The sequence below is a fragment of the Caretta caretta genome, chromosome 10, assembly GCF_965140235.1.
Source record: "Caretta caretta isolate rCarCar2 chromosome 10, rCarCar1.hap1, whole genome shotgun sequence".
In the NCBI taxonomy this organism is placed as follows: Eukaryota; Metazoa; Chordata; order Testudines; family Cheloniidae; genus Caretta; species Caretta caretta.
The window spans coordinates 34445452-34470438 of NC_134215.1; the positions used below are offsets into that span (position 1 = coordinate 34445452).

The window sequence follows — 24987 nt, forward strand, 5'->3', positions numbered from 1 at the left end:
TATTGGTGCACATAACAAAATTCATTCCACACATGGGTGGGGAAAATGAGAGGGAACACTGAAGAGGACCCAGGGATTTATAGAGCAGACAACCTGAAATCAATACCTGGAAAGATACTGGAGCAAATTATTAAACAAGAAAAAATTATACCAGACCAGCCTAATTTCCTTCAATAGGGTTACTCGTGGACTAGTGGATGCGGGGAAGTAGTAGATGTGATATACCCTGATTTTTAGTAAGGCTTTTGGATACAGTCCCTCATGACAGTCTCGTAACAAAAAGGGGAAATGCGGTCTAAATGAATTTACTATAAGGTGGGTGCACAACTGGTTGAAAGACGGTACTCAGAGAGTAATTATCTGTGGTTCGCTGTGCAACTGGGAGGGCGTATCTAGTGTGGTCCTGCCGGGGTCAGTCCTGGGTCTGGTGCTATTCAATATTGAAATTAATGATAGAGTGGAGAGGATGCTTATCAAATTTGCAGATGACACCAAGCTCGGAGGGGTTGCAAGCACTTTGGAGGCCAGGATTAGAATTCAAAACAACCTTGACAAATCAGAGAATTGGTCTGAAATCAACAAAGTGAAATTTAATAATGACAAGTGCAAAGTTCTACACTTCGGAAGCAAAAATCAACTGCAGAACTACCAAATGGGGAATAACTGACTTGGCGGGAGTAGTGCTGAAAAGGATCTTGGGGTTATAGTAGATCACAAATAGAATGAGTAAACAAAGTGATACAGTTGCAGAAGGCTAATATTATTCTAGGAGCATTACCAGGAATGTCTTGTATAAGACACAGAGGTAATTACCCCACTCTGCTCAGCACTGGTGAGGCCTCAGCTGGATACTGTGTCCAGTCCTGGATGCCTCACTTTAGGAAAGATGTGGACAAATTGGAGAGAGTACAGAGGTGAGCAACAAAAATGCCACAAGGTTTAGAAACCCTGATCTATGAGGAAAGGTTTAGTCTTGAGAAAAGAAAACTATGGGGGGATCTGATAACAGTCTTCAAATATGATGAGGTCTGTTCTAAAGAGGCCAGTGATCAACTATTCTCCGTGTCCACTGAAGGTAGGACCAGATGTAATGGTCTTAATTGGCAGCAAGGGAGATTTAGGTTAGATAGTAGGAAAAACTTTCTAGCCATAAGGATAGTTAAGCTCTGGAACAGGCTTCCGAGGGAGGTTGTGGAACCCTATCACTGGAGGTTTTTCAGAACAGGTTGGACAGACACCTGTCAGGAAGGTGTAGGTTTACTTGGTTCTGCCTCTGCACAAGGGGCTGGACTTGATGACCTCTTGAGGGACCTCCCTACGGAGGGAGGGATAGCTCAGTGGTTTGAGCATTGGCCTGCTAAACCCAGCGTTGTGAGTTCAATTCTTGAGGGGGCCATTTAGGGATCTGGGGCAAAAATTGGGGATTGGTTCTGCTTTGAGCAGGGGGTTGGACAAGATGACCTCCTTAGGTCCTTTCCAACCCTGATATTCTATGATTCTCTTAAAAGGGCTGATCTCCCAGGGATGGGCAGAAGGGTGTTGTCTTTGGAGTGCTTTCAGCTTTGAAATGAACTTCTTCCGACATTCTGCCAAGGTGCAAGTGTGGAAACAATTTAGGAAGCCGTGCAAGAGGCGTTTATTTGCTCCGCCTTTTTCTTATGTGGGCCTGTAGCCAGATAGCATTTGCCCTGCCAGTGGGTGAGGGTACAGAAGGAACAGCTGCTGATTTATGCCAGCGGTTAGCATCGATTCACTTTAATCTCTCAGCCACGCCCAGGTAACGCAGCAATGGGCACAATATAAATCAGAAAAGCGCCCCAAGTTCCCCTGAGTAGGTGGGCGAGGGTTCACAGAGCAGACATTCCACACACCCCACCAGTACGGGATAGGATCACCACATGCCACAGGCTGACAGGGACACAGTGTCACTGAATGGGCAATTGATCTTTGAGCTTGAGTGGACACAGCTGTTCTCTGTGGATGGGCGAGGTCTCCATCGCTCTGGCTTGCATTGTAAATGTATTTGGTGCCTGTGGCTGTTCCTTTACCAGGTCAGTTTTCTACTGTCATTTTGTCCTATGTTGGGATCGGGTGATCAGATGCAGAATCCAGATGGAGGTGTTCGTATTGCTGCTAAAGTGCTGGGCCTTCTTGCCCACCTAGCTCCTCCTTTCCCGGGATGTGACTGGCCTTCTGGGGTCTCAGCCTTGGCACGTCACTGCGGAACACTCACTTTTCCCATTGTGAGACTTGGCAGCTGTGAGGAAACCAAGCCACCCCCTCACTAGGGGGCCAAGGTGGGGGCTGGCTTTTCTCAGGCTGATTGGGATCCCCTGCCTCTGGGCTCTGACTGCAATTTCACAGCTGCTAATGGCTGATCTCCCTTTCCTTTCTCACAGCCTCTCCAGTAACTGTGTGGGGGACACTGGCTCCGTAGCCTTGGCCGAAGCTCTGAGAGTGAATCACAGTCTCACAACCCTGGAGTAAGTCCCCTGCCACTCAAGTGCCTGGAGCACCCCTGATGCATTGTTCTTCGCTGCCAAGGTGTGCTTGTTAATGCTCCACCGCTCAGCTCTCCCAAGGGCAGAGTCGTGATCCAGAGTGATCTGGGGTTGCCTCCTACCCCATCCTTGTCTGTTCCCCCAACTCATGTCCGTGGAAAGCAGAAGGGGCATTTGTGGGGAAGAGGCTGGTAGGTTTCTTTGGGAAAATTTCCCATTGATGATCTGCAGGGCGGAGGGGAATGGCTAGGGGCGTGATGGCCTCGTGCATTTTTTTTGGGGATCAGTTCCAGGGGATCTCCCAGGAAGTCTTGGTATCTTCAGAGGAGGGTACTAGCAGGAAGATTCAGCAAAGAAGACAGGAGGACTGGGGGTGGCATAAGGAGCCTTGGCTTTCCCCGTTGCAACCAGCCCTTGTCTGTTGTGCCCAGAGTTATTTCCCTGCTAGAGGTTTGGTGGCCTGTGGGAAATGAGTTGCTGTCCACTGTCTGCTTCCTCATGGGCTCCATCACAAAACTTCTCCACCCTGGTTAGGAGTCTCAGCAGAGGGGCAGCAGACTGACTCGCCTTAGAAACCAAGCAGCCCTCTGCCCCGACAGACGCGCTCCTTCCTGCTCAGGACTGGGGCAGGGCGCGCCTGCTGCTCTTGCCTGTACTGTCCCGGTCCCGGGGGCAAATGGAAGACTTTTGTCTTCTCAGTCTGGCACCTTTCACCGGGAGCACATGCCCCTTCTGTGCCAAGAGGGGGACGTCAGCGCACACCTCCCTTCAGTGCAGCTGGGTGCACCCCCTCTCCCAGCTCTCCCAGGACTGCCTGCTGGGGCTCTGGCTGAACTTTCCCCACCTCTTTTCCTTTTTTGCGCTCCCCATGTGTGGCCCCACACAGTCCAGGGGCCTCCTAGCCAGCTGTCTCTTGAGGGGTGTCTGTCAGTCCCAGAAGAGGAAGCTGGACAGGCATGTGCCCTGCACCTATTTTTTGGCCTCTACCTACCTCCTGTCTCCAAGCAGAGCTCCTCTGGGTGGCATCCACTGGCTCTTGGGAGTCCTTTGGGGAGCTGGGGGCATTGTCTGGGGCTCTCTGCTTGGTGTCCTCAGCCGCCTCATTCTGAACCTGTGACCCTCACTCCTGCTCCTGCTTTATCTTTGGTATCCCCACTGCTTAGCTGATTGCTGGCTCTGTGGCCCCTCCTCCATTGGTGGGGGGGGCGGAGCTTTTGCTTTGGCGAGCTTTGCCGACCTGTCCAGGATTTCCAACAGGCTGGCACGTTTTGCCGTGATGAATTCACTCTTAACCACACAAGGTGAACTCATCCAGTGCTGGGCTGGTACGAAGGCCCACTGCATCGTTCCTGTGGTGACACTCTGCTGTATCTCTTTGTGTTTCAGCCTCCAGAGCAATTCGATCAGTAACGCGGGGGTCACGGCGCTGATAGGAGCGCTGCGCTCCAACCGGGGCCTCATCAGCCTCAAGTAAGTCTTGGTCTCAGCTCTCCCCTCTTCCTGACACTGCCCCACTCAGATCACGAACACATACACTGGCTGGCCATCTGGCCATGTTGTCACCACAAGAATTGTGTCATTCGGCGCAGCACCTTCCAGGTCTCTCTGGCAGTAATCTTGTTTTTTGCACTAGCTACAGCATGCGTTCCTTGCTACTGAAGCACGGCCCCCCACCCTGCAGCTCCTGGGCGAATGGGACCAGTATCCGGGGGTGGGGGGTGAGGGGAGGCCCAGGGGGGCAACGGGTTTGCACCCACCTAATTGGTTTGGATCCCAATTTGGTGGGAGTCACCTCTTCATACAGCTGAGCTTCTCTTCTAACTCGGTTTGTTTTTTTCCTTGTGAAATGGATCAGCTCAGCTGTGCTTTTTCTAATCCTGCTGCTAGCAGCGAAACCATTGCAAGCCAAAGAAGGTAAATGGGGTGGGGGGGGGGGGAGGAGGGCAGGGGGAGTCTCCTTGGCCTAGGGTTACCGTATTTCAGGTTCCCAAAAAGAGGACACTGCCGGGTGCGGGGGAGAGCTAGAGGGGCTGTATGGGGGGTATTTGGGGGGTGCCGGAGTGGGGTGTGTGTGTGTGTGTATGTGTGTGTGTGTGTACTGGGACAGGAGAGGGTATTTGGGGGGTGCTGGAGGGAGTATTTGGGGGGTGCCAGAAGGGTGTGTGTGTGTACTGGGATGGGAGAGGGTGCGGGGTGCTGGAAGAATGTGTTTTTCTATTGTGAGGAGGTACTTGGGGGGTGCTGGAGGGGTGTATGTCTATTTGGACAGGAGAAGGCATTTAGGGGGTGCTGGAAAGGGAGTATTTGGGGTTTTTTGGAGGGGGTACCTGTGGCCTCACTATTGAGGTGGGGGGGCACTGTCTCTCCCTGTCATGGTGGCAGGGTGGCTGGTGCAGACCCAGGACACAGCACCAGCCTGTCCATCAGTGCCTCCCTGCGGGGTTCTCCCCCACCCCAGGGCTGGGATCTGGGGCCTGGGTGGGTGGGATCTGGCAGCTCCTGCTACAGGGAAGGGACCAATCAGCTGCAGCTGCAAGGAAGGGACCAATTGGACGTGGATCCAGCCCTTTCTGAGCTGCAACATCTGCTTGAAAACTCCCGGACGTTGCCTCTGATTTGAAAAATCCTTCTGGACAGAGGGTGGAGGATCAAAAGAGAGGCGATGTCCAGGGAAACCCAGTCGTACAGTAACCTTCCCTTGGCCAATACACTTAACATTTTTCAAAACACCCACGTGCAGCTGAGGAGATGGACAGCTCAGGGGACTGGGGATGATTTACTAGCTTCCATCTGTAGGTCAGTTGCAGTCCAGCCCAGCCTGCTCCCTGATGGCTAGTCAGGGAAATACGTTTGCTGGGTCTTAGTCCATTTCATTGGATGTTTGTCTAAGAGCTCTGCTCTAGGCATTATTTGGGGCTATTCTCTTGTCTGCGTTACACAGGAGGTCGGACTAGCTGCTCACAATGGTCCCTGCTGGCCTTGGAGTCTATGAAGAGTAGACAGAAACCAGGGCCACTATTGGTGCTAATGACCCCCCTAGTTTCTGCAGGGCATGAACACCTGCAGGGGGTGGCTCAGAGGTGATGCACATTGGTAGCAGGGATAGGTGGGGCGCTTGCCCTGCTCCTGTTCTAGGGATAAATACAGGCTGTCAGTCCAATGCTAAACTCACTTACAAAAGAGAGAGAGAGAGAGAGAGAGAGAGAGAGAGAGAGAGAGAGAGAGAGAGAGAGAGAGAGAGAGAGAGAGAGAGAGAGAGAGAGATTTAACAAAATTAGGGTGGGAGTTTTTTCAGAATCTCCAACAAGGAGCACTGGACTGTGTTGCCAAACTCTATGAAAGTTTGAAGTAAAACATCTGTGAGCACTGCAAGCAACAGGGGCAAACGTCCGAAGTGAAATTACATGTTTCTATTGTTACATTTAGAAAGTACAATGTGCCAGACTGAAACCTGGGATATTTATTTCCTGCTGCCATGTTATATATAACTGATCACAATGCATTTCTCCCCTGCTTACAGAAACAAATGAAATAGGCTAAATCACAAAGGTGCTTTTTCTAAGGTAGATTGTCCTGCACAGATCAGACACCAATGGAGACACAAATCTTTAAAATTGTTCACTGATATTACCATAAAAGGACAGTAAGGCCTGCAGGGGCTGCTTAATAACAGATGAAGACCCACTAAGCCTCTTCCAGTAGATTACAAATACCAGAAATGCTGCCGTTTTTCCCCTGGTGCATTGTTCCCAGGTCTGTTCCTAGCAGGCGTGGCTGATTGCTTCCACTGAATACAAAGACCATTACCAGAGTTTTTTACAAAGCATTCCATTTTAAATTACAAGAATACAAACAAAATGAGAAGGAATGAAAAGTTCTAACAGAAGTGAGCCAATGCTGAGAGCCTTTGCAGACTGCTCCCGATGGCTTTGGCACTTGGGTGTTCTCCAGAATATTTCAGGCCACTTGGGTCCCGCAACAGATGTGCTAAACACCTTTATGGGGACTACTGTGGCATTGAAAGGCAGAGCTGCACTGCAGCTTCCTGTTGAAGGATACTGCCCAAGCAGCAGTTGCTGGAGGGGTTTTGTCTGCAAGATCGGCAGAGATCCCAGAGCGGCACTGGGGAGCACAAATTGGTGCAGGTACCATGGCTCCTGTTTTGGAGACGTAGCGATTGTTACCCCTGGCCATGCCCCATCCCATTCAGCCACTTCCCCTTTACGGGGTACAGCACCTCTGAGCCTGCTTTCATTACTCTCCAGGGACTCTGCCCACTCCCTGCATCCTTCCCACCACCGCTTTGTAGCCCCACGCAGATACAGGAAACATCTGGCCCTGTGCTGCGCAATCTCTGTGCCCAGCAGAAACCCTGAGGCAATGAGTATGGTGTATATTCGGTGGAGGTGGGGAAAAATGAAAATATCCTTCTGCTGAATAGCCCAGCCCAAATTCAGCTGCTCCTTTGCGGCTGCTCCCCGCCTAGAGGATAAATCAATGGCACTGGAGTAACTCGCTGCGTCCCTGCAGGGGGCAGGGAGTCTGTGAGTCATTCCCAAAGTGAGATGGAAATTCTAACCCCCTCTGACTTGGGGAGCAGGCAATAACCAGGGGGGAGCAGCCACGTGACCTGGGGAGGGCCACGGGAGCAGTGCAAGAGGAAAACCTGGGCTGGGCTAGATGTTCATCGCTGATCATTCCAATCTGGTTTTTTGCTCCCTCCCCTAACAGGGATTTTTGCCAGCCTACAAAGAGCAGGGCCTGGCGTAGGGAGGCTGTGTGTTGGGTGAAGGGAGAGCGAGGGGCGTTGTTCAGGGCCTGAGACATGTGTGTGACTGCAGCAGCTGCTCATGCATCGAATGTTCACCTGCACGTGCCAGGCGGCCTCGCCCTCCCCTATCTGCTCCGGAGAGCCCTCGCCTAGAGGCTACCGCCCCCTGCTGGCCCAGTTGGTTTGTCTTGTTCGCCCTAAAATACAAAGAGTGCCCGGAAGAGAATGAGAAATGTCCGGAGCTGTTCCCACTCCTTGCCCTGGAAGGAGGGAATCCCAGTGACCTCTTGTCTTTTCCTAGCCTTCGGGAGAATTCCATTGGCCAAGAGGGGGCGCCGGAGATAGCCAACGCTCTGCGTGCTAACCGCACACTGAGGAACCTAGAGTAAGTCAGCCTGCTTTCGAAGTCCAAATCCTCTGCCCCAGCTTACGCTGTGTGCTCGGCAGCTGTACTGCCGTCAGGCAGGTGCAGGGGAGCTGCTCTTGTGCGGGAGGACAGGTTGGTACGCGGCTGTGGAATACCTGTGGCCAAGGGTGCGTCCTTGGGGCAATGGGGAACACTCAGGCTGGGGATCAGGTGAGTCTGGCCAAGGAGAAGGCATGACAAGGAGCAGCGCTGTGATGGCTCATCAGGGATGGGGTGGATTGGCCCTTTCTAGGTCCAATCTCTGGAGCCATATCATCACCTCCGTTGTTTTCCCTTTGAGGGAAGGGATTTGCCCCAAACCAGCATCCTCCCGCCTCCCTCCAGCTCTGCAGACGTTCCTCCATCTGCATGCTGCATGGCTGCTTGTCCGCTGCTTTTGGGGGGCTGTACTTGGGTGGGGAGGAGTCAGGGCAAGACAGCTGCTCTCCACAGCACCATCCTCCCTCCAGGGCCAGCATCAGCTTCTGCAGACTCCAGGTCTGCCCTGGCAGGTCCTCCTGGAGGGTTTGTTTGGGCCCAAACACAGGTGAGAAGACCATGAGGGGCAGGAGGCTGGGGAGCATGGGGGAGGGTGGGGGTTTTCCAGTGGCAATCCCCACTCACACAATACTCCAGGAGCTCTGTTAGTTTAAGCTCCTGGGGTTTCTCACTAGGCATGATCTGGCCTGATGAGCCTGTGGTTCAAGTATGTAAGCAGACCAAAAGAACTTGTGCTTGGCTTAACCATTTTGTAACTTGGAGTTCTGTGGAAAGCAGAATGTAGAATACCCAGAGTGGACCTGACTGATCCCTCAGGAGTACTTTGCCTCGGCAGATAAGACAGCGATTCATCTAGTGAAGTTACCAGTGGGTGCTTGAGAAGAAGACATAAGCCAGTGTGAAATATCCTGCCACTGGGGGTGGGGGAAGAAGGGGTAGCATCTTCCTTACTCCAGCTAATGATTAGCAGATGCCCTGAATTATGAGGATGGAGCAAGCCCTTGCAATATTATCCTGACTAGTACCAGTGCAGACACTCTTGTTCCTAAAAATGTTTAGTTCCATTTTGAAACCTTGAAGCTATTTGCCTCCATGTCCTGCAGCAGTGAGTTCCACAGATTAATCACCCATTGCAGTGTAAAAACCATGTGTATTTCCTTTTATCTGTTTCCCATTAATTGCCTTTTAATGTCATACTATTGTCTCTTCCCTCCCCTGCCCCCTTTGCACTTGTCTCACTGCACTTCAACCCACCAGAGGCAGGTGTAATGCATCACACTGTGTTTAACTCATTTCTCTGTACTTTGCCTCTAGCCTAGCGGCGAATCTGTTGTATGATGAAGGTGTCAAGGCTATTGCACTGGCGATGAGAGAGAACCAGACGCTCATGTCCCTGCAGTGAGTTTCACCTTGGCCCTGATTTTTGGTTCCTTCTCTTTAGCGGCTATGTCCCTGCAGTGAGTGAACAGCCTGCAACTATGGGCCTCAGTCCCTCTCAGCACAGCCCAGTTAAGTGGACGGGGTGGTGGTGGTGGTGGTTCCATGCTCAATGGCATCGTCATGGGTAGCACTCTACAGGCTGCATCTGGCTGACTGGTTCAGATCCAGCCCAGGCCAGTAGAGACTGAAAGCTGTTACTTTATGATTTTGCCTTGTTGGTCCCAGGATATGAGAGAGTCAGGGTGGAGGAGGTCATATCTTTCATTGGACCAGTTTCTGTTGGTGAGAGTGACAAGCCTTCAAGCTACACATAACTCTTCTTCAGGGCTGGGAAAGGTACTCAGAGCCAAATACAAGGTGGAACAGATAGTTTAGCAAAAAGAGTTACCCTGTATTCTAAGAGACCATTCAGAAGTGAAGTGGCCCGTTAACACCGTTGCAATCATATGACAAAAACGGGGGGTTACTGGGTTACAGATTGTTGTAATGAACCATAAATCCATTAATGACTGCTTCCTGGAGCAGCTAGTCCTGGAACCCACAAGGGGGGAGGCACTTCTTGTTTTAGTCCTAAATGGAGCACGGGATCTGGTCCAAGAGGTGAATAGAGCTGAGCTGTTCAGTAATAGCAACCGTAATGTAATTACATTTTACATTCTTGTAGGGGGGAAAACACCAAAGAAACCCTCCACAGTAGCATTTAACTTCAAAAAGGGAAATTACAAAAACAAGGGAGTAGTTAAATGGAAATGAAAAGGAACAGTCAAAAGAATGAAATGCCTACAAACTGCATGGAAACTTTTGAAAAACACCATAATGGAGGCTCAAACTAAATGTATACCCCAAATAAATAAATAAAAATAGGCCCAAAAATGCCCCCATAGCTGAACAACAGAGTAAGAGATGGTAACAGACAAAAAGACACCCTTTAAACATTGGAAGTAAAATCCTACTGGGGAAAATAGAAAGGAGAATAAACTCTGACAAGTCAAGTGTAAAAGCATAATTAGGCAGGCCAAAAAAGAGTTTGAACATCAGCTAGGAAAAGACACAAAAACTAATAGCAAAAAAATGGAGTGCATTAGAAGTAGGAAGCCAAACAATCAGAGCGGCCCCTGGATGATCTAAGTGCGACTGGAGCACTTAAGGGAGATGAGGCCATTGCGGAGAAGCTAAATGAATTCTTTGCATCAGTCTTCACTTCAGAGGATGTGAGGGAGATTCCCACCATTCTTTTCAGGTGACAAATCTGAGGAACTGTCCCAGATTGAGGTGTCATTAGAGGAGGTTTCGGAACAAGTGGCTCAATTAAACTGTAATAAGTCTCCAGGACCAGATGGTATTACCCAAGAGTTCTGAAGGAACTCAGATATGAAATTGCAGAACATACATATCTGTACCTGTATCATAGCAAGTGGTGCACCTCATCCAGCGCACTGAATGCTCCAATAACAACTATGTGGGTGATACCAGACAATCATTCCGCTCTCAAATGAACTCACACAGAAAAACTATAAAGACAGAAACACTCCCTCACTTATGGGCACACACTTTCCCACAAAATGATCACTCCATAGGTGACCTCTCAGGCCTGGTCCTCAAAGGCAACCTGTACATCACCTTCAAAAGACAGGCCTGGGAGCTTATCATATCTTTGCTAGACACTTAAAAAATCATGGTCTTAATAAAGACACTGGATTTATGATTTATTACAATAAGGTGTAACCCAGTAGCCCCCCCCTTTTTGTCCTGTGACCGCAGAGGTGTTAACGGGCTGGTTTGCTTTGAATGGTCTTTTGGAATAACTTACGCTGAACAATCTGTTCCACCTTGTCTTTAGCTTTGACATGCTGGGCAGGTCTACACTTAAAACACTGCACTGGTCCCGCTCTAGCGCTTCGGTGAAGATGCTACTATGCCGACCGAAGAGCTTCTGACGTTGGCATAGTTAATCCACCTCCCCGAGAGGCAGTCACTAGGCTGACTGGAGAAGCTCTCCTGCCAGCTTAGTGCTGTCTGCACTAGGGTTTAGGTTGATATAACTGCCTTGCTCAGGGATGTGGATATACAGGGGTGTGGATTTTTTACACCCCCGAGCAACGTAGTTATACCGATGTAAGTTTGTAGCATACACCTGGCCTGTGATTGCCTTTACCAGACCTGAAGAGGAGCTCTGTGGAGCTCAAAAGCTCGTCTATTTCACCAACAGAAGTTGGTCCATTGAAAGATATTACCTCCCCACCTGGCTACTGTATGATGACTTTTCAATGGCCCGTGGGATGGTTGGTGGTGAATTGGAGTCGACGTCCCAGACCCCTCCCACCGCTGGCAACCTTTGCAGATGCAAAAGGTTGAATGGGCCCTAGGCGCTGAACCCCTCTCTCGCCTGGAGCCCATCCTCTCTCTCCAGCACTGTCAGGCTGGCAACTGTCACCAGCCCTTCAACCATGTCATTTTTTAAGGCTGAAAAGCCATACGTGCCCCAATTCTTCAGGCCCTTTTATTAATGTCTGATTAATCAAAGCTACTACGTTACCGATGGATCGTGCACTGTAGTGTGATGGATGGATTTGCATAGTGGTGTTTGGAAGCCTCAGATATGCAGGTTTACAGAATTACGAACTAGGTACGTACCCCGCTGGAGATCACAGCCTTTCACCTGCCACCACGGTGCCGCTACTTCTGCGTTCAAAGGCAGCAGCTGTTCAGCAGTGCCCAAGGCTGACAAGTGACAGTTACGGGCAGGATGTGCAGAAGGCTACTGTGTCCGGTACAAACCCAGGGGGGCTTTCATTGGGTGGGATGCAGCTACTCCACAACAGCCTGCGGAGAGCTATCCCCTCTCGCGGCTGGTCCCCCAATGAGAAGGGTCCGTTCCCCTTGGCCGGGGGGCCTCTCCCCATTTGCAGAGTCCCGCCCCGCCCCCCAGTGGTCACCCTTCACCGCCCACTCTCTTTGCACAGCCTGCAGTGGAACTTCATCCAGTCGAAGGCAGCCAAGGCGCTGGCCCAAGCACTACACTCCAACACGAGCCTGACCAGCCTCGAGTAAGTGGCGCCTGCAGCCTGCCTGCCTGGCCGCATCGCTGGCTCAGGGTGCGAGGGTGCTGGGGTGGGGGTGGTCACATACTTGCGGGGGGTTAGGATTTTGTGCTGGCGGAGCAGATCAGACCCTCCCTCCCCCAGCAATGCCAAAGCCCTGCGCTGTGGGGGCATCGCAGAGCCGCCTCAGGGAGCGTGTCCCGCTTGGCTCAGTGAGTCTCTGGCAGGGGCTGCATGCGGCATGTACGGCTGGGCTGTGGATTGGGGGAGGACAGGAGGCCAAGCAGGAGCAGGGCAAGCAAGGGGAACCAGCCCTTTTGTGGGCTCAGCTGTCTGCTGAGGAAGATTCTCTGGGGGCTCTTGCGCCTTTGCTCCCCCGGCAAAGGGGGTTCTGTTCAGGACATGCACCCATTTCGCGGTGTCCTAGTCACTTACCTCTGACCAGCCAGAGCCAGCAGGGGGCCCCGGCAAGCACACCCTAGACTAGTGGTTCCCGAGCTCACTTGTTCCGCAGGTCCCTCCAGGGACCCACTCCCTCCCTCAGCCAGCTCCTCTCAACCCTGGGTCTGCCCTGCTGGAGCATCACCCACCCCCGCACAATAAACCGCTCGTGACCCACGCAGTCAGGGTCCTGCAGCATCCTCCTTTGTGGCCACTCGGCCTGCTCGGTGTTCTGGCTGGGGGGGCTGCCGCCATCCCATGGGCGATGGAGGAGAGGGTCGTAATGCCACAACGTTGCATCGGGGAGGGGGGGATACTTGCATATACTGACAGAGCCCCTAATATTTGGACAGCAGGTCACTCTGTATTGGGTATTTTTGTTGCCTTATATCTCACTGCCTGGCACCCTCTGAATTTCACCCTATTGAGAGAGACCTGTTCACTGCCCTCTGGGCTCCATCGTCTCCACCTCCAGGGCCAGAAGGGATGGGATCACCTAGGCCGACCGCCTGTATCCCACAGGCCAGAGACCTGCCCCACAATAATTCCCAGAGCAGAGCTTTTAGCAAGACATGCAATCTTGATATAAAAATGGCTAGTGATGGAGAATCCATCACAACCCTTGGGCAGTTGTCCCAGTGGCTAATTAACCACACTGTTAAAAATGTACACCTTATTTCCAAGCGGCTGGATCTTGTCACTGGGCAGTTTCACGGGCTAACAGCACACCCCCATCTCACCATGGGGCAGTGGTCTGCATGTGTCGTCTGGAAGCCGCAGCAGTTTGGGGCATACCACTCAGGGGAGCCAGCTTCCCACTCAGGGGAGCCAGCTTGTGTCCCGACCCTGTCAGGAGCCATTAACCCTCCTCCCAGAACCTCTGTTGCCTGTGTGACCCATTTCCCCATGAATGTGCTCTAGGGGACAAGGGCCATATATGCCGTCATGTGGCACATGCTGTGTTTCAGTTTGCAGGAGAACGCTATTGGCGATGAAGGCATGATCGCCCTTGCTGCTGCTCTGAAGGTGAACACCACTCTCACCACCCTCTGGTAAGTGTCCACGTGGTGCCGGGGGGGGAGGGGGGGAATATGCCCTGTATGTGAAATGTGTAGTGGTGTGCAGAGCAGGGGCACTCAGCCTGCTGGCCCCATCTGGACCGAGATCCTCCAGGCAAACAAAACCTGGTGCTCCCCAGCTCCTCATAGTCCTCCAATTGCTGGACTTCTGGAGAGTTTGGTAGCTAAACAGTTGCACCTGTCCCGCTAGGCAAGAGCTCCCAGTCAGACTAGTGAGCACGGGCTCCCTAAAATGGGGGGGGCCCACTGGTGACTGAACTGTGTCCCCACCCCTGTGCCACCCCTTCTCCCTGAGCCCCCACACACCCCTTCATCCCAAGACCCCACCCTCTGCTCACTCCTCTCTGTCCCCTTCCTCACATCGCTCGTCCTTGCGGCCCGTAAAAAGTGATGGGGCCATGCCCCCTGGTCACAATGCTGTATGGGGGTGCATGGCTGCCAGCTCGTAGAGTGACATTAGATCCTGCTCATTAGAATGGCAGTAATGAGTGTGCCAGAGTGAGATAGGAGGTGTGTTTGTGAGCGGGGAAGGGAAGGGTGGCCACGGGACGGCAAAGGCGAGCTATTGCCTGGGGGTGAATGGTTAAGCCATGTCTCCTGGGGGCTGAGCCCACTGGAAATCTGGGGAGATGTCTCCCTCTTCCATTGCCGTTGGGTTGTCACAGGCAGAGAGATGGCTGGGATTTAGCTGGGCCTGCCCCAGTTGATGTGCCAGAGCTAATAAAGTTGGCCTCAAGGTCCTACAGGAAGCGGGGCTCCCGCAGGCTGCTAATTCATTGGACAGAGAAGTCCTTATCTGCTAGGGGATGGCTATAGGTACCTGCCGCACTGTACTTCAGCACCATGTCCTGCAGAGAGCCAGCCACCCACCCGGCAGCAGGGAGTCAGCCCTGCTTTGTAGTCAGTTAGCTCACAGAGACTGTTGTGTCTGTCTGTGCTGGACTCCAGACACAGTTTCCTCTTCGTTTATTGGTGAGTTACTCGGTGGGGCGAGTGTTTTAATAGAGAATGCGCTGCTGTCTGCCCGGCTCATCAGTACATCCTCGGCTGGATCAATGCCCTCATGGCAGGCCTGTCTCCTCGGGCTGCCACGCTCCTCCGCAGGATCAACGTGCTAGGAGAACGGCATTGGCTTGTGAAGCTGGCCCCCACAGCCTGGGTTTCTTGGGTCCGGTTTGCCAGCTCAGTGTAATGAGTGTCTGTCGGGCGCAGGCCGGCTGGGATAGCTTGCCATGAATTGCACTGAACGTTCCTTGTTCTCTTGCAGCCTCCAGGTGGCTTCGATCGGGGTGGGCGGGGCCAAAGCCCTGGCAGAGGCCCTAGTTGTTAACAGAACCCTCACAACTCTGGAGTAAGTGTTCCCCTGCTGCGCTCCTTCTCCAAGCAGTCCCTGCGACTTACCTCTCCTCGGGCCCCTCCGGGAGACAAATCCATCAGCTCTGTAGCATGTCCGTCTCCAACAGCTCATTAGGCTGGAAATCCTTTGGGAGCCCTCAGTTCCAGCATGTCTTAAGTCCCAGGCCAACTGGCATGTGCTCTGTCTCCCCCACTGTCCCTCAACCTGCCTTCTGTGGTTGTATGACAGGTTTCAGAGTAACAGCCGTGTTAGTCTGTATTCGCAAAAAGAAAAGGAGTACTTGTGGCACCTTAGAGACTAACCATGAGCTCACGAAAGCTCATGCTCAAATAAATTGGTTAGTCTCTAAGGTGCCACAAGTACTCCTTTTCTTTTTGTGGTTGTATGGAATCCCTGTATTAGCTTTCGGCGCTCTTTGTCCTAATCACCCTTTTGTATTTCCTGCTTCCCTGCAGCTTGAGAGGAAACTCCATCGGTGTGTCTGGAGCCAAAGCTATGGCCAACGCGCTGAAGGTCAACCGCAGTCTCCGCGTTCTGAAGTAAGTAGCTGCCATGCTGGGGCAAATGCTAAAAAAAATAAATTGCATTCTCAAAGCTACAGTAAAAGGGTGGAAAGGTGGCAAAGTCCAGCACTCAAAAGTTAGAAAGTTCCTGAATGAAGGTTCCCTGTGCAATCTTAATTTGGCTCCCTTGTGCGCATGCATCATGATACAGGCTTTAATTACCTGATCACATACTATTTCCTCCCCCCACCGCCACTGGACCCCTGTCTCTTTCAGTGCATAGGACCTAATCCCCTCAATCTGTCTTGGAAATGGCTGAACTGCGTTTGCTGAAATGTTCCAGACAAATTCAGCCTGAGGCAGATGCCCAGCATGGGAAATTTCAATCCAAATGGTCAAAGTTATAATTGAAAATGGAGTCTTATAATGGAAAGTGTCAGGCAACCTTATCTAGAGGTGTCGCCACCAGCACTGTCTACAACGAGTCATCAAAATGCTTCCAAACTGTCATGTATCTTTTCTGTATCTAAAAAGCAGCTTTGGCCCTAACTGGCTTCCTTTGATCTGACTGCTAGTGATAGATGGTTCCATCACACTTCATCATCAAAGGAGCAGCTGTGATGTCACAATCATCTATTGTTACTAACCCTCTATTGTGACATGGACGGAATCAGGCAGGGAGAAGAGGAGGAAGAAATCCAAGTCAATACACATATCCCAGTATGGATAAAAATAGAGGGTTTAACTGATAAAATAAATCAGACTTCCTTATTTTTTTAATTAAATACAGGTTTATTTTTAACAATAAGCCTATTTAAAATTAAAGTAAGGCCTAAACTTACTCTATTCTGTTAAAATCACTTTAAATTAAATAAAAAATATATTAAGCAGTATATATTTGCTGCCGAAGTCTTTAAGAAAGACAAGTCACTGGAAGATAGCGGCTAAGCAGCTGAAACCGGAGGTTGACAGCAGTCACCCTTTTTTTCAGGTGCAGAGAGAACATTTTCTTCATTTGAGTTTAGTCAACTAGTTCGGTTCAATGACTAGTTCATTCTAGGTTAAGAAACTGATTGGAAGTTAGAACAGCAGGAAAGCTTGTTTTCTTTTTCCAATCTATGAATAAAAATGACGAGCTCTACTAGTTCTAAAATCTTGCAGGACTAACCGGAAACAATCGGTTCAGTTCACTAACTACAGATAACAGTTCAGATGTTTAATAAAACAATTTGTTTTAGTTGCAAAACAGTGATAATTTTTATCTTATGTATCTAGCACATTAAAATAGCTGTAATGGTACCAACCAATGAGACTCAAACTTTCTTTAGGAAAATAACTAAAAAGTGAAAATGCAAAACAAGATTAAAATCGAGGATGTAAATCAAGGTTTCCTGCTTTCTGACTGAAATCCATGAATACCACTGGTGTTTTAAATTGCTTGGATTTAAATCAGTCCACCCTGACAGTTCTGCCCGATGCTTTCTCCGGGCCTCACTTCTTGATGAGTCTTTGTCTTCCCTTCAGCCTCCAGGAGAACTCCTTAGGCATGGATGGAGCTATCTGCATCGCCACAGCTCTGACCGGAAACCACGGCCTCACCTATGTCAAGTGAGTGGCAGTTGAGTGCCCAGCTACATGCGGGCATGGTTGGCAGATGGACGGAGACGAGGGAAAGAGTGTGAACTCACCTGCCTCTGGGACCATGGCGGCTATGCTGTAGTGTCCCTCTGTGGTAGCATACAGTGTCACTTGTGAGACCCACTCCTCCACCCCATACCTGGCCCAGGCTGCCGCCTCACAATGGAATGCCCAAACGCCACAGGAGGCGTGAAGCCCTGCCTCCAAGTCCCTGCCAAACACCACTGGGGGGGCTAATGGGGTCACCAAGGTGTGGAACCCTCTTGAAAGCCAAACCTTCCCCAGGACCCCCACAGGGCTGTGCTGTGCCAACCCTTGGGTCCCTCCAGCTCCCTCGTGGCCTGGGCTGGCCTCACCGACTGCTTCTTGGCAGTGTCCCCAACAATGCCCAGGCAGATGCTGGGCCACGGACTCCAGCCTCCCAGCTGTTGGATGGGCTCAGTGCCCAGAGCTGCCTTGGAATTGGGGGCAAGCTCCCCAGGCCAACAGGAGCTTGCGCCAGGCCCCTGGCATCAGTACAGGGCCTCTAGGGACAAGGAAGGGGGCTTGGCTTGAAAGTTCATGCAGCATGTGTGGGCTGAATGTCGTTTCCAGCCCGAGGCCGGTGGGGGGAGGGATTTTCCTTGGGTGGGCTGACTTGGGGAGCTGGAGATGGGGGTGGAGGGTGAGGCGCAGGAGGCTGAGGGTAGCAGAAGTGGGGGGCAGCGCTTTTCCTTCCCCGACTGTCCCTTGCTCTCGCTGGGCCCTTGTGCCTGCAGGACTGGACGACCTCTCCTGCCCTGTGGGAGCCCCAGCCATAGCCCCTTCACCTGCTGTTATGCCAGACACTCCTGCTTTTCCAAGCTGTCCCCCGTCTGGTCCTGAGCCAAAGCCGGATGTGGTTTGGGCTGGTATCAAACAGGATGCCATTTTGAAGAGGGTGCTGCTCTGCCTCCATGTGGCATGAGCTTGCACACACCATGTATGCGAGGTCACACCAGCGGGGACGGGTCTCCCAGCCCCCTGAGGCACATCTACACTGCACACTGAGCCCAGGCTCTGACTCAGGTTTAAGCCCAAGCACCTTCCGTCCCCAAACAGATCAGTCTGACTCAGGTCTGAAAGAGCTCAGGATTCGGCGCCTAGGACCCTGTGCGGGGACGGGGGGTGAGCCCGGTCAATTTTCAGTGTGCACTCAGCTCAACCCACAGACCCGAGCCAGGGGGTCTGCACGATGGCCATGGAGCATGACTGTGAGACCTCGCTCCATCAACTGTCAGCCCAGGTTTACAATGCAGTGTGGGCATGGGGACACCGAGTCCCACAGTCAGGGGCTTAGTGCGCAGTGTGGCTGTACCCCTGCCAGCTGGGCAGTCCTGCGCTGGGGTCAGACCGTGCTGGGAACTAGTGCGGCTGTGCGCTCGCTGAGGTCATGCCTGTCCCTTGTCCTCTCCCAGTCTGCAGGGGAATCGCATCGGCCAGTCCGGCGCCAAGGTGATTGCTGACGCCATCAGAACAAACTCTCCGCGCTGCATCGTCGAGATGTGAGGGCCGGCTGCACCGGGAACGGCCAGCGCGAGTCCGCGACGGGCAGGGGATGGTGCAGAGACTCACTTTAATGATAGTGCCGGGTCAGCTCAGCTGGCGGGTTCCCCGCAGCAGAGCGCGGCAGCGCAGGGAGCCGCTTTCCCAGCTTGACCCACACGGCCAATCGAGGCCTGCTGGGCCTGGAACGCCCCCGCGGACTCTGACTGGCTCAGAGCGCTGCGTGGGGTGATGGAGGTGCTTGCTCCAGCTGTGCTGAGGCCTAGGGGCACCAACGAAAGCTGCCGCCGGGGCTGCTCCTGCAGGTGCAGAAGGACGTGTCTCTCTTAGCAGCACGGGTGAATGAGGGCACCGTTGTTCCAACGGCCGCCGGGCCTAAGGAATGAGCTTGCTGCAGCCGGGACCATTAAAAGGCAGGCAGGAGGGGTGCGGTGGGAACGTGGTTGGAAGAGGGTGGGAGGGACGCAGTGCCAGCAATTTAGTCCCACCTCACTTATCCCTGTAACCGAGAAACCCTCCTGCCCTGCTACTGCCGAGCTGGTCTTGGGATCTCCATGGCACAGTGGAGTTGATGCGTCAACTGGCAGGACTTACCTCAATGGTTTAGTAGGGGCAGGGCTTGCCAGGAGCCCTCCTTCCTACCCGTCATGTGAGGCCAGAGTACTGTGCACAAATACAATGCCTTTAAAACTGTCCCTCCAGGACAGAATATCCCCACCTCACAGCCTGGTGTGTGTAGGGCCTGGTGATGTGTGTACCTAAATGTGTGAGCATGAGGCACTCAATGTACAGGTACACCCAGAGCTTCCACCACGGAGAGACCCCCGCAGAGCCAGATGGTGGGAATTATTTATACAGTTATGACTGGACTGCACGGAAACTTGCCAGGCAGCTGCTTCCCCCCTGTCATTATTGCCCAGCCCTCAGGCTGTATGGCTATTTAATCCCATTGGGGTTGTACATGGCAGGGCCATGCAAATCTCTGCTCCCGAGGTTCACCACATTTCCTGGAGTAAGTTCCATGATGGTCGGTGTGTCCTGCTTTAGTGGGTCTCTAACAGGAAACCTCTTGCTTCCATCAGCTCATGTGGAGCTTTGGCTTGTGAGTACCTCCAGGCTTGTAGAATGAATAAACCACCGTGCTCATGCGGCATCTAACAGCGAGCGACTTGGGGCTTGGCAGGAGACTGACCATTCACCATTCAGTGTCTATACCCCTGCAAAGCGAGAGGTTTAATGGTCTAGCATGAGCCCACAGAGGGGGCTGCAGCTGTCCAGCAAGCAAGTGGGAAAAGAGGAGAGGAGAAGAGCTGAAGGAGGGGAAGGTGACTGTAGGGTGGTTGGGAAATGAAGTGCAGGGAAAGTGGATGGTTCCTGCCCAGTTCAGTTTATTTCCAGCAGGTGTCTGCTTCCGGGAGCTCCTAGTCACAAAGTTTTGCGACGTGAAACAAAATCTTTAATCCAAACTGACCCCATGTTCTGTGCCCTTCTGAAGGCGATCTTGCTTGGCTGGTCTGCTGCTGACATGCTGTGACCCTAGGCCAGCCATGGCACCTCTGGGGCTCAGCTTCCCCCTCTGCAGAATGGGCCCAGTGAGAACAACCCAGTGCGTGGCCAGCTGGCAGGGCTGAACTTGTAATGCCAGGCTCAAGGGGACAGATTTATAAAGGTATTTATTGATTTCAGTGGCCGTTAGGTGCCTAAATATCACTGAGTGGCTGGGTCTAGGTATCTGCCCAGGGTTCCTAGGCTCTTGTTTGTGCCTGTTGCTGTGGTGAAGCAATGCAGTGAGCCCTCTGGAAGGGGCGATGCCTGTAGCAGGGCTAAGAGCCAGGCTGCAGGGCCTTCCACCACAGCTGCCTGTGCTCTTGCTCAGTCTAGGTCATGAGCGGCACGCCTGCCAGCCATGCAGCAGCGAGATTCTAACAAGGAACGTGACCGGTGGGATGAGGTGCCAAGCTCTGAAATAAACGGATTCCTAACCGAAGCAATGACGTGAGCATTCTTACCCGCCCTCCTGCGCCTGCTGTTTGGGCATTTCAAGGGGGGATGGATTGTAGGTTCCATCCTCTCTAGTGTGTCGGACGCCGTGTCCTGTCTTGCTAGGAGCGGGGCAGCACTCCCCTGCTGTGCACAGCGTGTGCTACGAGGTGGAGCCACCCACTGCATCAGTGCAAAGGCTCCACAGCCATAAGGAGCAGGGTGTGTGGGAGCCCTGGGGCAGCGCTGAGCTGCGGGGCAGCACTCCAGCCATGCCAGAACCTGGCCTGGAGCTGTCACACGTTGTCTGACGCTGCTCCTGGCTCTTTGAGCCCACAACATTTAACCTATTCGGACCAGTAGCAGTCTGGCCTTTTGTGCGCTGGGGGCTCCTGGTCATGCAGCCTCATTGGCTCCAGGCGAGGTGTGGAGGGATTAAAAAATGGAGAGGTAAATTAGCAGCTGGGGCTAATACTGCCCTGCCCAAGGCCTTGAACATGGGTGGATCCACATTTCTGTCCCTGTCCCCACCCAGGTCAGAGGTCAGCTTCTCTTGGAGGCATGTCAGTGACTGGCCCAAGCGAGCAGCCAGTTGGAAAGAAAAGCTGCTAGTAGAAATGGGCTGAAAAGCAGCAGGAAAATGCTGAATCTAACAATAACTGTGCCCAGGTGGCCCGAGCTCGCCACGGGTTCGTTTCTGAACGCTTACATCCAGGTTCCCTTCAGGGAGTGTCTGGGGGAACGATGCAGCTAAGCCCAGCATGGTGCCACCTTATGAAAAGGCCCATGGACTTGCCAAACCTCCCTAGTTACCCCTGCCCCCCGCCAACTAATGGAAAGTGCAGAACTTGCTAAGACCACAAGGCTACTGGCTGGGGCTTCTAGCGAGAGGCCGGCGCCTCAAAGGTATTTAGGCCCCTAACACTTTTGAGGGTCTGGGCCAGAGAGCCTGAGCCTCCCTCCACAGGCAGATGGCGCTTGATGCAGTTTGGCAGCTGGGAACTAAGAGCTGTAGGCTGGGTCACCCAGCCCTGGAATTTCCCAGTAAAACAAACTGGAGCAGGACACTTTTTTCCCCCTGAGAATACCCTGTCTCAGCTTCCCCAGCTGGGGGAACCTTCTTCCAAAAGGGCAGGGCAGGACAGCAAGGCTCTCCCCAAATCATCGGCTGTTTGTCATGCTGGCCCCAGGATATTATACTCCTGGGGGAATTCTGAGCCACTGCACCTGCACAGAACATATGGCCCCTGCAGATTTCTTTGCTTCCCTGCAGAAAAATGACTTTCTGACAGGGAAGCAAAGGAAAGCCACAAGAGCGGTCATGCGACCCTCCCCAAGCAGGATGTTTCGGGTGCCCAGGGCAGCCAGGAGAGAGGTAAATCACTGTGGGGCATGGGGCAGGACCGGGGAAGACCCATCTGGTCACTCCTACCTTACGCTGGGCTCAGCTGCTGGTCACAGCTGGGCTGGGGAGGATGGGTCTTCCTCTTCCCCTAAATGGCATTCAGGGCCATGTCAGACTCACTCCCAGATTTCTCCCCTGGCTGTAGGAAGCTCTGCAAACTCCCCACCCCCCTGCGCTTCCTGCGCCCATCGCTCCTCAGCTGCAGGGTGAGGGATCTTTGTACAGGGAGATGCTTCCCCACCTGCCCAACCCCCGTGCAATCAGACCCCCTCCTACCCAAACCCTTCCACTGAGCCTCACCCCCCCTGCACCCAACCCCCTAAACCCCACTCCCTCTGCACCTTGACCACCCCGATGAGCCCCCCCCGCCCCGAGCCCCCAACCAGCTGCACCTGGAGCCCCACCCAACTGAGCCCTACTCCCCCAGCATCTGGACACCCAGACCCCCTTTCCCCTGCTGAGCCTCAACCATCTTCACTTAGACCCCCCGCCCTGCAGAGTCCCATTACTGTTGTATCCAGAACCCCGCAACAAGCCCCTGTGCAGCCAGATCCCTCCTGCATCTGGATTCCCCCACTAAGCCACCACCCCAGAATCTTTTCAACCCACACCTGGATCCCCCCACATTAAGCCCCTCCACCTTTGGATCCTGCCTTGCTGAGCCTTCCTGCCCACACCTTGTGCACCTGGCACGGAGGGGCAGGGCACTGGGGTGTCTCTGGGGCAGGGCCGGTTCTTGCCCTGTGCCAGGGTTGGGTGCAACCTCACTTCTGAGTCTGTTTGCCAGGGGGCAGGGGAGCTGCAGAGTGATCTCTCATCTCTATGCAGCCAGTGGCCTGTGCTCCCCAATGCTATGCTGGAGCCTACACATTTATTTGACAAATAAAATTTACAGAATTTTAAAACACTGTGCTCAGAATTTTTAATTTTTTGATGCAGAATTTTTAATTTTTTGGTGCAGAATGCCCTCAGGCATATATGATATTACCATGATAAGGTGGGTGATAGCTTGTATTAGCCCAACTTTAGTCGGGGAGAGAGCCAAGCTTTTGAGCGTACTCAGAGCTCTGCTTCAGATCTTGGGAGTGGCTCGTATCTCACCCACCTGGTTTCACTGAATCAGCTGTGCAGATGTTTTTTGGCTGCAGTGTGCAGCACTGGGGCCTGGGCCAGTCAGTCCATGCTGAGTGGCACGCTGTTCAGGGCACCTTGCTCTCTGCATAAGCCTGAGCCAAAGCTAGGAATGACCATGGAGACAAAAATGCTTCATTTAAAGCAGTAGGCCACTGTGAATTCAGTTCTACTGGCGTAAACACAGCGTCAATGCAGTCAGCTAGGCTTTATATGGGTGCCAGCGCTAAGCTGAGATCAGAGGCTGGCCTGCAGTGTTCCCAGGGGCTATACAACAGTTCAGCTCCAGGAGGAACTTTTCTCTTTCTGTCTTAAGAACTGGCACCTGGAGCAATGAGAATTACCCCAGGCTGCATCCACAGCTCAGGCGCTACCCATTCTCCAGTGAGCCCTTGCTGGGTAAGCTGCATACAACTAGGCAGGGAGCCCCGATGAGACGCTGTCCCAGCTGGTCATCACTACACAGCCATTGTCAATCCCACAGCGGGGGAAGGAGGTCTGAGCCACCATAGGTTTCCCCATATTTAAAATAGGAACTAGCCCTTGTTATTGTGTGGTGCTTGCTGGTCAAACGGCTATCTTACTGGGGACCCCTGTAGATCCAGCCTGCTCCTGGAGACACCACCTGACCTCAGCCCTCCACTTCCCCTTTGAAGAGCTGGATGCACCTACTCTGACTACAGTGGCCTGTCACGCATGACTGGTGGTTAGCAATAGCACAGGCCTTGGCCGCACTCACCTCCACTTACTTAGCAGCAAACACAGAGGCACGGGTGTTGGGTTTTTTTTTAAATCTCTGCTCTGACCTACCACAAACAAGCCCTGTAGCCTGTCTCCTCCAGCCTTCAGAGCAGAGTTCAGCAGTGAAGGCCTGTACAGTTGATCAGTGTTCCCAGCACTGAGCTCAGCAAACCCCTGTTTATCCAAACAGCACAAGGGAATGAAATGTGTTTAGCTAAACAGGCAGCTTTCCATGCAAATGATTCACTGGGGGGGAATTTACTCATTATCCACCAGATGGGTATTTCAGGTAAAAGGGGGTTGGCTAAGCAAATGTCTGCTGTAATGGCTTCCCTTTCATGCCTGTCTCTCCCCAGGCCTCAGATGGTATTTGCCCAGGGGCAGCAGATGTGCTACCAAACCTCATCTACTGGAGGCATGCATGCGTGTGTGTCTTTAGATGCACTGAGCTCAGACCCTATGCCCTAATCTATGGGGGGTCTTGCACTTAGGGGTCAGCAGGATACTAGGGCCACCTGCCACAATGGGAGCTGTTCCTTGGCAGCAGTTTGGCATGAATGGGCCTGACTCCTCACTGAGTTGCACTTTGTGCCATAATTGACACCTGGGCGAAGTGGCTGTCCACATCAGGAAGCCGCACAGCGGTAGGAGCATTTCAAACCCATGCTGCATTCCCTTTGCACATGTGTAAATGGCTTCACAAGGGGCAGGCGGTGGTGAATTGAGCCCCATGAGCTGTGAATTCCCAGCGCCATGACGCTAAGGCGTGAGTGGAGTCAGTGATTTCTGCAACAGCTTTTTTTAAAAAAAGCTTTTTTGCGGCAAATCCACTGAGTGCTCTTAAGGGCCCTTCCTGGAGCCTTCAAAGGGCGTTTTGTCCAGGCTGGATGCAGTATGTTAGCCTACAAACTGCAGCCTTGTTTGGCTGAAGCTCTATATGGACGGTGCTAGGTGGCAGTACTGTGCTCTGTGTTCGTACACAGAATATGTTTGACTCTGTCTGATTCAGTTACAAGGCAGACAATAACA

General features: G+C 52.6%; 1 protein-coding gene across 3 annotated transcripts in view; it reads left to right on the forward strand.

The window, feature by feature from the left end:
- The window catches only part of NLRC3 (NLR family CARD domain containing 3), a 73057-nt gene extending 52369 nt beyond the window's left edge, over window positions 1–20688 (forward strand). For 2 of the 3 annotated variants that reach the window (XM_048867617.2, XM_075132863.1), the window contains 10 exons: window positions 2400–2483; window positions 3888–3971; window positions 7574–7657; window positions 8993–9076; window positions 12082–12165; window positions 13569–13652; window positions 14947–15030; window positions 15492–15575; window positions 17064–17147; window positions 18614–20688. In XM_048867617.2, the coding sequence (XP_048723574.1) occupies window positions 2400–2483; window positions 3888–3971; window positions 7574–7657; window positions 8993–9076; window positions 12082–12165; window positions 13569–13652; window positions 14947–15030; window positions 15492–15575; window positions 17064–17147; window positions 18614–18704 (847 nt within the window). In that variant the 3' untranslated portion in view covers window positions 18705–20688. Of the gene's footprint in view, window positions 1–2399; window positions 2484–3887; window positions 3972–7573; window positions 7658–8992; window positions 9077–9119; window positions 9474–12081; window positions 12166–13568; window positions 13653–14946; window positions 15031–15491; window positions 15576–17063; window positions 17148–18613 lie in introns of those variants that run through there. The other variant, XM_075132862.1, reaches the window with a different exon arrangement.
- The last annotated feature ends 4299 nt before the right edge of the window (window positions 20689–24987 follow it).